Here is a 13746-nt window from a genome sequence, read left to right on the forward strand (position 1 = left end):
GAAGAATTGAAAGCCAGATACATTCGTTTTCTTTCTTTATTTTTATTCAGGATGAATTATACTTTCAGAGCTGCATGAAGAAAAGAACCCTCTGGACTATAAGCACATTTTTTTTCTGGGAATTTTCTCTCTATTGGCTGAACGCATTTAAAGGGGGTTTTGCATAAATAATGTTTCCTCTTTGATTTTTCCTTGATCTGCGGTTAACTCGTCAGTGTAAACTCTTGGACTCAGGAAGAGTTCGGCACTAACGTGGTCATGGATGAGTTATTGAGTATTTCCTTGTGTGCGAGGCAGCATGATAATTGCTTCAAGTGTATAATTTCACAGTAACCCCATGGGAAATACTATTATCTCCAGTTTCTAGGTGAGGAAAGAGGCATACAGCCGCCCAGAGTTCTGGTTAAAGTGACCCAACTACTGAGTGGCAAAGGTGGGATTCAAACCTAGGTAGTCTGACTCCAAACCTATGTAGAATGACTCCACTTCCAAACTGGACCAAGACTAGTTAAACTTTAAACAGGAGGAAACTCTTACACTTTAAAAAGTGGATAAATTGAGAAAAACTCAGAGAAGGACAGGCAGGGATTTAAAAGGTTAATCTCTGCACCTTTTCTAGTTACCAAGAAATATTATAACTTTATATTTTGTGTTTGTGAGACGGGAGGTGGACCTTGAATACAGTGAAGGTAAATACAACCTATCAATTGGACTTACCACATGGAGTTATTTTAAGCAAGTTGCAGAGGCCTAGCGGGGTTTAATTTAGAGAGGCAGGACTATTTCTTAATATAATAATAGTTTTTAAATTCTTGGTATTTCATCAGTGTCCAAGATTCTGCCTCATATTTTTCAGGGGCTCTTTTCCTTTTTCTTAATTAAAACTCTTAGTTCCTGGAGTCTTTGTTTAACTTTATTTGCCTTGTTAGTTGGTACATTCTCCTGGTCCGTTGGTTCTTTTTTTTTTTTTTTTAACATCTTTATTGGAGTATAATTGCTTTACAATGTTGTGTTAGTTTCTGCTGTATAACAAAGTGAATCAACCTCCCTCTTGCATCTCCCTTCCACCCTCCCTGTCCCATCTCTCTAGGTGGACATAAAGCACTGAGCTGATCTCCCTGTGTTATGCAGCTGCTTCCCACTAGCTATCTATTTTACATTTGGTAGTGTAGATATATCAGTGCTACTCTCTCCCTTCATCCCAGCTTACCATTCCCTCTCCCCGTGTCCTCAAGTCTGTTCTCTACATCTCCATCTTTCTTCCTGTCCTGCCCCTAGGTTCATCAGAACCATTTAAAAAAAAAATTTTTAGAGTCCATATATATGTGTTAGCATACAGTATTTGTTTTTCTCTCTGACTTACTTCACTCTGTAACACAGACTCTAGGTCCATACACCTCACTACAAATAACTCAATTTCGTTTCTCTTCATGGCTAAGTAGTATTCCATTGTATATATGTGCCACATCTTCTTTATCCATTCATCTGTCAGTGGACACTTAGATTGCTTCCATGTCCTGGCTATTGTAAATAGTGCTGTAATGAACATTGTGGTACATGACTCTTTTTGAATTACGTTTTTTTCAGGGTATATATACCCAGTAGTGGGATTGCTGGGTTATATAGTAGTTCTGTTTTTAGCTTTTTAAGGAACCTCCATCCTGTTCTCCATAGTGGCTGTATCAATTTACATTCCCGCCTACAGTGCAAGAGGGTTCCCTTTCCACACCCTCTCCAGCATTTATTGTTTGTATATTTTTTGATGATGGCCATTCTGACTGGTGTGAGGTGATACCTCATTGTAGTTTTGATTCGTATTTCTCTAATGATTAGTGGTGCTGAGCATCTTTTCATGTGTTTGTTGGCAATCTGTATATCTTCTTTGGAGAAATGTCTATTTACGTCTTCTGCCCATTTTTGGATTAGGTTGTTGTTTTTTAGATATTGAACTGCATGAGCTGCTTGTATATTTTGGAGATTAATCCTTTGTCAGTTGCTTCGTTTGCAAATATTTTCTCCTATTCTGAGCATTGTCTTTTTTATGGTTTCCATTGCTGTGCAAAAGCTTTTAAGTTTCATTAGGTCCCATTTGTTTGTTTTTGTTTTTATTTCCATTTCTCTAGGAGATGGGTCACAAAGGATCTTGTGATTTATGTCATAGTGTGTTCTCCCTATGTTTTCCTCTGAGAGTTTTATAGTGTCTGGCCTTACATTTAGGTCTTTAATCCATTGTGAGTTTATTTTTGTGTATGGTGTTAGGGAGTGTTCTAATTTCATTCTTCTACATGTAGCTGTCCAGTTTTCCCAGCACCACTTATTGAAAAGACTGTCTTTTCTCCATTGTATATTCTTGCCTCCTTTATCAAAGATAAGGTGACCATATGTGCGTGGGTTTATCTCTAGGCTCTCTATCCTGTACCATTGATCTATATTTCGGTTTTTCTGCCAGTACAATACTTTCTTGATTACTGTAGCTTTGTAGTATAGGCTGAAGTCAGGGAGCCTGATTCCTCCAGCTCCATTTTTCTCAAGATTGCTTTGGTTATTCGGGGTCTTTTGTGTTTCCATACAAATTGTGCAATTTTTTGTTGTAGTTCTGTGAAAAATGCCATCGGTAATTTGATAGGGATTGCATTGAATCTGTAGATTGCTTTGGGTAGTATAGTCATTTTCACAGTGTTGATTCTTCCAATCCAAGAACATGGTATATCTCTCCATCTCTTTGTATCATCTCTAATTTCTTTCATCAGTGTCTTATAGTTTTCTGCATATAGGTCTTTTGTCTCCTTAGGTAGGTTTATTCCTAGGTATTTTATTCTTTTGCAATGGTAAATGAGAGTGTTTCCTTAATTTCTCTTTCAGATTTTTCATCATTAGTGTATAGGAATGCAAGAGATTTCTGTGCATTTATTTTGTATCCTGCTCCTCTACCAAATTCATTCATTAGCTCCAGTAGTTTTCTGGTAGCATCTTTAGGATTCTTTATGTATAGTATCATGTCATCTGCAAACAGTGACATTGGCTCTTTTTATTTTGAAATAGTGTTCAAAAATAAGTTTGGTAGTGAAGATGTTTATGTATATGGTAAAGAGTGGGACAGACAGGGTTAAACCTGGTTGAAGGAAAGTGGGAAAAATGGGGAGAATTTGAGTTGAAAACAGCTAGTAGAAACCTGTTGGCTCGAATTAAACACTAATCTCCTGTTTTGGCATTTCTGATTTGAAGCAAGCACGAGGGCTCAGGTCTGTCTAATTGAAGTTTTCTTGGGGTTTTGAGTGTGGTATGTTTCAAAATTAAATACTTTATTTCTTAGTCCTTATTATTAAACATTGTTTTCAGAATTATTGTCTTATTTGTCTGAGTTAAGGATGCTGCAGGATTTTTTAGGTTTCAGTGGATGATTTGCCTAAAAGTTGGTCTGACTAAACCCAGGATATTTAACAGTGGTCAAGTCACTTCTGAAAGTTTCCTGGAATCTCTTGTTGCACACCAGGGTATAGCAGGACAAATTTACTAAATGCAGTATTCAACCTGCTTCCTTCACCAATGGCTGTATGTTTATTTTAAGTTTACTGTAAAATGGAGAACAGGGCTTCCCTGGCGGCGCAGTGGTTGAGAGTCCGCCTGCCGATGCAGGGGACACGGGTTTGTGCCCCGGTCCGGGAAGATCCCACATGCCGCGGAGCGGCTGGGTCCGTGAGCCATGGCCGCTGAGCCTGCGCGTCCGGAGCCTGTGCTCCGCAACGGGAGAGGCCACAACAGTGAGAGGCCCGCGTATCGCAAAAAAAAAAAAAAAAAAATGGAGAACAGAGTTTATATTTTGATAATAAGATTTCTAGGAGTTTTAAAAATGTAATTACCACCTGCTTTTAAATATGCTCCAACAGACATTTATTAAAGAGGCTCTAAGATACAGGCCAAGCCTTCTTTCATTGATAATGGTATGTTTTCTGGAAATGAAAGCAAAACATATATTCAAATGTATAACGTTCCCAAAAAGTGTTAGAAAAAATACAAATGGTGTTCTTACAGTAACTTTCCCCGCCAAGACAAAACAAGATTGCTGGGGGCTTCCCTGGTGGCGCAGCGGTTGAGAGTCCACCTGCCGATGCGGGGGACACGGGTTCGTGCCCCGGTCCGGGAGGATCCCACGTGCCGCGGAGCGGCTGGGCCCGTGAGCCATGGCCGCTGAGCCTGCGCGTCCGGAGCCTGTGCTCCGCAACGGGAGAGGCCACAACAGTGAGAGGCCCGCGTACCGCAAAAAAAAAAAAAAAAAAAAAAAAACAAGATTGCTAAATAAAATCCTATCTTGCCTAAAGTAGGAATTTTCTCTGGGTCAGCCCCTCCCACAGTAAACACTTTTTAACTATTAGTACGAAGAATTTTAGGAACACCGAGGATAGGAAGCACTTTAACGTATCGTTTTTATGGCGTATGTCCTGTAACACCTGTGTATCACAGGGCCTTATATATGAAAATCTTCCTCTGTGTGTGAGCATGTAAGTTTATTTGGCCCAAACTCTGGTAGAGGTGAAGCCAAACCCGGGACGTAAGAAGTATTTAGAGCACCAAATTCATCTTTCAAAAACCCTGTTGATAATTGAGAGTCACTGTAATCCATCAACAGCCTGTATTCTGGTTTTTTAGTTGTTTATTTTTTTGGCCATGCCGCAAGCCTTGCTGGGATCTTCCCTGACCAGGGATTGAACCCAGGCCACGGCAGTGAAAGCCCAGAATCCTAACCACTAGACCATCAGGGAACTCCCGACAGCCTGTATCCTGCAGGATTAAAAAAATTCCCTGGCAATGCTAAATTAGTCATTCCGTTTCTCACAAACTTCGAAATTGAAACTTTGGGGCCTTTGATATCAGCAGCGTACTGATGAGATCCAAACTCTCCATTGCTTTTCTTCAAATCAGAGAAGAATGGTTGGGTAAGAAAAGAAAACTATCAGATCATTTGGCTTTGAAGCCTTCTTCTGAACTTAGAGTTTTTATTTTGTGCATTAGGCAATTCTCTAATTGCTTTTTAAAATCTCTGATACTTGTCTTATGTATGTATCTATGTTTTTTTCCTCTACAGCTAGATTGTAAGTTCCTTGAGAGCTGGGCATAGAATTTATATTTCTCTCCTCTTTTAAACAGCTTTATGAGATGTAATCTGCATACTATACAGTCCACTCATTTAAAATGGACAGTTCAGTGACTGAGTGTATTCAGAGTAGTACAGCCATTATCACAATCAATTTTAGAACATTTTCATCACCCCAAAAAGAAACCCCATATCCATTAGCAGTCATCACACCCCATTTCCCCCAAACTCCCTTAGTTCCTGGTAAGCACTCATTATTCTCTCTTTCTATGGATTTGTCTCCTGGGTATTTCATATAAATGGAATCATAGCATGTGTGGTTCTCTGTGACTGGCTTCTTTCACTTAACATGTTTACACAGGTTGACCATATTGTAGCATATATCAGGACTTTGTACTTCTTATTGCCAAATACTATTCCATTATATGGATACACCACATTTTATTTACCCACTTATCAGTTCATGGACGTCTGGGTTGTTTCTACTTTATGTATATATTTTTGTTCCCTGTGGTAATGGTTCTTAAAATTCACTGTATATTAGAGTCACCATCAGTATTTAAAATACTGATACCCAGGCCTTACCACCTCATTACATTAAAATCTCTGGGGGTGGGACCCAGGCATCAATATCTTTTCAAGCTTTGGAAGGAATTCCTTTGTGCAATTAGGTTTGAGAACCAGTATACTAGAGAAGCTGGCACAGTGCTTGGTACCCATGAAAGGTATTTATATTTATAGAGTGATTTAGAAAATCTGGTTAGGATGTTGCTTAATTCATGAAAGGAAATGTTCTTATATTTGATCACTGACCTTCACAGCCTTAAGATTAATACCTAAATCTGGGAGATGTGTTTAAGATGCCTGGTGAATGTTTGAACTTCAGTAAATATAATTTGAGCTCTTTAATCCCTCATGGAGATTTGGGTGATAATTTTGTCATCAGAAGGTTTTCCCCAAGTGGGTTAGTAGAAGTGTGTTTGGTCAGGAGTGTGGCGAGTGATAACCTGCAGCGTAGATTATTTGGCAATCACGTAGAAAAGGCAGTGAGGACCAATGCAGGGCACTGGGGAGGCTGGAGAGCTTGGAGGCCAGGACCCAACACTGCCTCCTCGAGGAAGCTCTGAGCTCTGCATTCCTGGGCCTCTATCTTCCTCCATTAAAAAACAAAAAACTTAACACCTACAAGGCCACTTTTAGCAACTCAGCTTTTTGATTCTCTGTATATGCTTGGCAAAGTCAACTTTATATTCTGACCACAGTGGTTATCGTTTGTACTTAACCTGGATGGTTTCTGGTTTGCACTTTGGAAACTGGGGCTAACTTCTGAATTGTGTGTGTGTGGGGGGGGCGGTGCACTACACTCGAGGGTGTGGTTCAGTGCCTTCTGAAGCTGCCTCAGCCCTGCCTTGCAGACAGGGTGGGAACAGGGCCAGCAGGGCGTGGGCACCCCGAGGCAGCTGTGACCTCTCTCCAGTGTTGCCAGGCCCATCTTTGTGTGGCCCAGGTCCAGTCTTCCCCCGGCCATCACGTGATAGGGGGGTACATCTAGTCTGCCCTCGGGAAGCTGCCTGCTTTTCTAATTCTAGTCATCAGTAGTTTGAAATTTTTTAACCTGTCCCTCCTATTATTGTTTTAAGATTAAAAAAACAGTCCTGTTCTTTCGCTTGTTTTGTGCTGAATGATGTACCTATGTGTTTAAAGTACCTTAAAACGGAAGGATTTTGGTGTTAACGCTATTTGCAGTGCATGCTTGTATTTCAGTGAATCATTCTTCGCATTAAATGCCCTTTCCCTTTTCTGGATGTAGCCGATGTTGGGGTGGGTTAGTGCCCACCCCCAATTCTGTTTGGGAGGCAGGGACAGTATTAACTCTGTATGTAAGGGGCCTGCTGATGAACGGTATAGAAATTGGCTTTACTCCAGACTTGACGTTCTTGTGTGTGCTCTGCTTCAGCACAGAATTGTATGGATTACATGGATGCAGAACCCAGCCTGTCCCCCAGCAATTCTAAGGGATTAGAATACAGGGAGCAATGATTGATCAGGTTCTGAGGCCTTCTGTGAACAGAATCGGAACAGGGGTGTGACCCAAGGTGGACGTGCACTGCTTCTCCAGGTGCCTGAGGGTTGGCATATTAAGAACCTGTGCTTTTTGCTGGTGGGTTTTACAGTCCTGGAGCCAGGGAGTCTTGCTGCTGTGGCTAGAGCGTGTTGAAGAATGATGAATTTTTTTGACCTAGCCAAAAAAATAAAATCAAATTCTTTTAATCATTACAATCCTGGTAATGAAAACCACCAAAAATAAAAACTATCATTTTTTTTCTTGTAATAGAAAAAATTGCCAGTTTTTGAAGAAGTTATTTTGTTCTTGGTACTTCTCAATGAAACATGTTTAAAACGTACATTGAGAAACCAACCCCAGAGGACAGGGGTGGGGCCGGTGTGCTTAGTGCTACCCCCAGCTTGTATGTTCTTTCTCTGCTGGTTCCCAAGCTGAGACGAGGCCAAGAATGAGAACCAGACTGTGGGTTCAGGTTCTTTCTTCTCCAGAGACAGAGGTTCACCCTCTGCTAGAAACTTCTCGTTAGCGGAGTGCACATATGAGACCACAGAGTGATTCAATAATAATGAAATGTTAGGAGTTCCTCTCAAGAGTGCGGATGGAGATTCCATTAGGGGAGTTCCCAGATTCGATAAGCATTCCCACTATTGGTAGGTTCTGTGCCCCCTTCCCCCATGAGGTGCCCCTGGGATGCCAGGGCAGGATTGATTATATACGGAAGTTTTTGGTGTTGCTGAAGGACTTGGGCCTCTGGGTCTTGAACTTGGGGGGAGGTTCAGAAAGGAGGAAAAGCATCTTAAGAAGAGCTGGGGGAACATCTATTGATCCTGAAAAATAAAGCCTTTTCTCCCCGGAGAGATGTGGGTAAAAATGACCCCCCTTTCCTCTGTCCCTGTGGGACTCTTGGAAACCTGCGGCTCCGGAGCGCATGGCATTGCCCTGTGCTACAGGTTTCCAAAGTTCACTTGATAACAGCACCGTTGTGCCATCAAGTTTCAGTGACCGGTGTGTGTGCTGGCGAAGATAATAATGGAGGCGGAGGGAACAATTACTCTTTCATTTTTGTTCACATTACCGACTCTCTTGCATTACCAACTCGCTTGCAACCTTGTACAGAGAACCAACCTTTGGATGTTACAAGACATCAGGATACAGGCAACTGGCAATTTCAGGGGGAAGAAAAAGGGAAAAAACTAACATTTACTGAACAGCTGCTAGTACTGTACTAGGTCCTGGACATATTCCCTCTTACTTGATCTTGACAATAAAGCTATGGTGATGGTGGCTGTTACCCCCTTTTTACAGACTAGCAAATCTCTTCAAAGAGGTAAAGTAACTTGTCCATGGCCATGGCACTCTCGATGGCAGAACAGGGATTTAGAAAGTCCGTAATCACTGCTCTCCCTTCCTTTCTTTCTTTCCTTCCTTGTCTGATGACTATGGGTGTTTGGTTAGATGCTAAAGAATGAGGGGCTCCTTTACAGAGATTCATTAAGACGGTGTCTCTACCTCAAGGAGCTCCCTCAGTGTTCCTCAAAGAGGGTACCGCTGGCAAAGGGGCTGGACTTCTCTTTGGAATGGGGGATTGTCCCACATTACATGGTATTTAGCTTCACTGTGACAACCAGAAAGGGCCGCCCTCCCCTGTCCCGACACCGTTCCAATTGCTTCTAGGTGGTGGTCCCAGCCCCAGTGGAACCACTGTGATGCAGTGACTTCCAGAGACAGTTTGAAGCCGGGATATTACTGTTTGTTCTCAGGAAACCTCAGGATATTCCTTGTTCTTTGCAGGGTAGCCCACCATCTCCTCCTATGGCAGCCTGTTCATACCTCTTATTCTAAACCAGAAGGGGGTAGTGGGAGAGAGAACACAGAACGTGATGAAAACTCTAGAAACCAGAGGGACCAGGTACACTTCATTTACTCAGGTAGAGTGTCTCCTTCAGATCCTTTAACACAGAGCAGTTTTATTTGACCTGGTGATTGTTACCGCTGCTATTTACCATTTTTCCAGCCTATAGCTGCAGGGAACTAGTCCTAAAAAGATAAGCTAAACATTTTTTTAAATTTCAGGGTGAAGTTAAAAGTTATATGCCACACCTCTCTGGGTCTTGACTGCCTTTTCTACCGGGTACTTTTTGAAGAAGTTTGGGTAACTGAGTACAGATAGCAAGGGAAGCTATAGAGTAGCTGAAGAGGTTGAGCTATTCTGGTGATAGATTGATGCTTTAGAAACAAAGTCTAGAATAGGGAGGAAAGTGAGGTTGCCCACTTTCTTGTTCTTTTCCTGACAATCAGCCTGAGGGAAATAGCTCGTGTCCTCTATGAAAATACAGTTAATCCGCATTTATATTGACGAATTGTTATATTATCCAGATTACAAAATTCCTTAATGGGTATTTGAAAATACTATCACATTTGTTGTCTCAAAAGATCAGTTTTATTGTTAACCTGAAGTAGTGTGCATTTATGATTCTTAAGGTATAATATTTTGTTTTTAGTAGAGTACCCAAAGAAAAATTGGAATGAAGTTAAATAATTTTTCTATGACTAGTAATTGGGCTATAACTGATACTAAACATGATACCTTTATTAAGTAATTAGAATTCTTTAACCCCCCAGACACCTTAGGTACACAGTGAAAATGCTGAGTTCTAAGCCTAGATGTAACTTATTCATTCCACAAGTATTATTAGGTATTAACACGCCCTAGGGAACTTTCATGGCATGAAGTTGTTTTAATCTTCTAAGATAGATAGTGTAGCAAATATATTATCCTCCTTGAAGGACATTTGCTTCCCAAATTACCCCTTCTCCTAATTAATCAGTCCCTTTGTTCTTTGTACACCTGGATTATAGGGCATGTTTCATATCATAATGAGTATAAATTACATCTCCATCTCCCCTGCTTAAGGTGTGACTTCCTCTAGGATAGGGACTATGTTTTTGTCATTTTTGTAATTCTGGTGGCTCGCACCATGCCTGGTGCTTATTTAATAGTACTTGCTCAGCAGATGTGAGAGCGAATCCATTACTGCCCTCTAGGAGCTTGGTATATATACAAGTTATATTCATTGGTGATATATGACAGCTCAGAGGAGAAAATGTCACTTCCAACTGGGGTGCTCAGAGAGGACGTCCTGGAGGAGGTAGCAGGCTATCTAGATTTTTTAAGCTGGTAGGATTCCTCTTGGCTCAGCTTCACTTGGAAGCTGGAGGAAGGGTGCAGGCGTGATCTGGCCTGTGGCGGCATATAGGGTCACTCGGGGTGAAAAGGTTAATGTGGGGCTGGCTGAACAGGGCCTTCGGTGCCCATGCGTGGCGTTTCACGTTTATCTAAGGCATTTGGAAATCATGGGAGGTTTTGGAAAGGTCAAGACACATGAGCTGGATGTGGACAGGAAGTTATTATGGCCCATGCATCAGAAGATGGGCAGGTGTCGGCAGAGATGCTGAGGGGCTCTGGCTGTGGTGCAGGTGTGGCTTAGTCGCCTTGGCATCACCAGTGCAGTATTGAAGATCTGTAACTGTCACTCTGATCTGTACCACTTTTGTTAGCCATTTAAGAAGAAGTTTTTTAAGCTCCCTTTTTCAAGGAGGGAGTAGATTTTTCTCTTATTGGCCCCATTGTGAAACCATCTGTGCTCAAGCTTGCAGGTCCTGCTGTTCCTGGGTTTTAACAGAAACTCATCGCCAGGGTATTCACTCCATTGGTGAAAGGAGAGGAAGAACGAGCCAGAAGTTGCCGGTTTGCTTTTAGGATGAATTGTTTTCTTCTCTGTGGTGGCACAGGGAGAGTTTCTCTCTTCCTGACCTCCCCTAAGATCCTTTTGCTCTCACCGTCTTCATTCAGCTGGGACCATCTCATCCTTGGCTTCCAGCCTCAGTGATGAGCAAAATTCACCCAAGAGAGAAAAAACAGACAATATCCTCTTTTCTGTCCCAGAAAAGAGGCTTTGCTTGTGCGCCCTGAGCTAACAGATGTGAGCATCTAGCAGTGTTGGGGAAGGCAGCCGCAGTCTCTCAGGCTCTTCCACATGCCGGCCAGGTGCTTTCACACACTGATTTTTGTCATGTGTACTCTTTACTCCGCCCTGTGAGGTCAGGAGCCTTATCCCTGATTTTTAGGGAGAGAATCGAGGCCCAGAGAGCTTGAATGAGTGATAATACAGTGGGATGTGCCTTGGCTTTATCATCATTAGATGTGGGTGATAGGTGTGTCACAGCATTCTTAGGATTAAGTAAGAACTGGGCACAAGATCTAGCATACAACAACTGGTGGCTGTGATGATTATTATAATTATACATTTTCTTTGTCAGGAATGTTTGAATATGTGGCATCTGAGATTTCCTGGCCCACTTGGAAAAAAAAATATCTCCTTGAATTCTGGTAATCCATGCCCCTTTTCACTCTTCGCTATAAGCTTCATATTCTCCTGTGGCTTGTCCTGGTCTCGTGTCAGGACCTGATTGTTGTGGAGACAGAAAACCAATCAATGGCAAGGCCTTATGTGTGCTCTGTCTCCTCTGTGGGATCCTCCAGCTTGTCTGCTGGATCCCCTACTTATGTGGATTGATGAGCCATCTCTTTGAACCCCATGCCAGACACACTCCTTCACTGGTAGCAGAATTTCTTACTCTGGGGTTCTGGGCCCAGAGATGGGGCAGTGTCCACAGGCAAGTTGTATGAACAGAAAGAGCTGGTGGCGGTGGGGGGAATGTGTTAGTGGAAGGCTAAACCCAGCCTTCCTGAGCTGACCCCTGTGGCCTTGCCCTCTTCCCAGCCCCAGCCCATCTTTTAGTCTTTTAAAGACTAAAATATTTCTTCTGTAATAACTACCTCTAACTAACTCTTAGAAAGGCAGAGTGGTGAAGGGAAAGACCTTCTATAAGACCCATGGGGGAGATGACACAGCTGAAAACTTTTTACACCCACTGCCCTTTGGTGTTGCCATGTGATGTCTGATATGTAAATACATCAGGAGTTCACCTTCTATTTTTTGTATAGTGGTTAGACCCAGAAGCCTCAGAATTAGATGCTTCTCATGTTTCTTTGACATCTGCAACAGGTGTTGAACTTATTAATAGCGTTAATACCTCACCACTGGCTTGTCTTCTGTATTTTTAAGTGGCATTCACATACCTTTTTCCCACATGGAGAACAGTTCTGTGAGGACAGGTATGATGTCTCGGTTTTTCCTTACAGCCCAGAGCTCTCTGTACAACTAGTCATCTGCAGAGCCCTGGCAGGACTGCACTGTGCAGCCTCCTTAAAGAGGCCTCGGGTATTCTGAGTAAGAGCCTCTGTTATGTGAGTTCTTCTGTAATATAAACGGTGTGGATCTTAATACCACCTTCCTTGCCAATTGGTGTGAGTACAAGTGAGCTATGGGTACAAGTGCTTGGAAGAGTCTTGAGCACATAGAAAGTGCACAGTAAATGCACTTACTCTTATTATTGTTAGATTGTGTCATACTTACCTTTACCTGGATTTAGAATGTTGGCACTGTGATCTTTTGTTTTCAAATCTTAATGTAAAGGCTCACCAGGTAGCCATTGTCCTTACATATTTATTTAGTGGGTTAATTGAAAAGATTTACCTTAAGGAAAGTAAAAGATTCCTGTACTGATTTTTAAAAAAATAAGTTTATTTATTTATTTTTGGCTGCGTTGGGTCCTTGCTGCCACGTGCGAGCCCTCTCCAGTTGCATAGAGCAGGGGCCCCTCCTGGCCGTGGTGCCCGGGCCTCTCATTGCGGTGGCTTCCCCTGTTGCGGAGCACGGGCTCCAGGTGTGCGGGCTTCAGTAGTTGTGGCGCATGGGCTTAGTTGCTCCGCCACATGCAGGGTCTTCCAGGACCAGGGCTCAAACGCATGTCCCCTGCATTGGCAGGCGGATTCTTAACCACTGCGCCACCAGGGAAGCCCCTTCTATACTGATTTTAAGAGAATGAAATGTGGTATATATACTTATCAATTACTTTTTAAGAGGTCCAAATTGTTGTCTGGCAGTTGGTGACAACAATGGATACTGTGCAGGTTCAAATGTATACATTTGAAGCAGTTGAAATGTAATTTCCAAACTCAGGGTTAATTCATATCCTTAGTTGGAACAGACAGTATTTTCCTAGCACCTAAGCCCCTTATTTCTACCCATTCTTCATATGCCCTTTGCAATAATCTGGTAATTGTGTGGCCTCTGGACCAGACATTGCTCATTAATGTCAGGGTGATCCCTGTGGTCCTTATGAGCCCTCTTAGTAACTTAAGACTCACACTGTCACTTTCAGGTCATTGAAGTAGCTTTTTGCAAATAATTGCTAACAGTATAAATACTGCCTAGTGTCCTTTGGAAGGGTTAATGTTACGGTGTTGCGAAACAGAGGAGTTGGTTCATTAGAATTCCCCCCTAAGGAGTGTGGAGGACTCACTCTGTAGGTCCCCAGAGCTGCACTGTCACTTGCCATTGGTCACTTTTGACCACTTGAAATGGGGCTGGTGTAACTGAGGATCCGCATTTTTAATCTTAATGAATTATTTAAAATTTAAGACAGAAGCAGGGTAAGATATTTTTCTGTTGAATATAACTTT

At 42.2% G+C, this 13746-nt stretch overlaps 1 protein-coding gene across 9 annotated transcripts in view; it reads left to right on the forward strand.

The window, feature by feature from the left end:
• The window catches only part of NFE2L2 (nuclear factor, erythroid 2 like 2), a 105462-nt gene that overhangs the window by 73884 nt on the left and 17832 nt on the right, over positions 1 to 13746 (forward strand). Inside the window, exon 1 of one of the 9 annotated variants that reach the window (XM_032638176.1) lies at positions 6977 to 9085. The exons of the other annotated variants lie outside the window; for them this stretch is intronic. Within the exon in view, the coding sequence (XP_032494067.1) occupies positions 9038 to 9085 (48 nt within the window). The 5' untranslated portion in view covers positions 6977 to 9037. Of the gene's footprint in view, positions 1 to 6976; positions 9086 to 13746 lie in introns of those variants that run through there. 9 annotated transcript variants of the gene reach the window in all.

Source organism: Phocoena sinus, chromosome 7 (assembly GCF_008692025.1).
Source record: "Phocoena sinus isolate mPhoSin1 chromosome 7, mPhoSin1.pri, whole genome shotgun sequence".
In the NCBI taxonomy this organism is placed as follows: Eukaryota; Metazoa; Chordata; class Mammalia; order Artiodactyla; family Phocoenidae; genus Phocoena; species Phocoena sinus.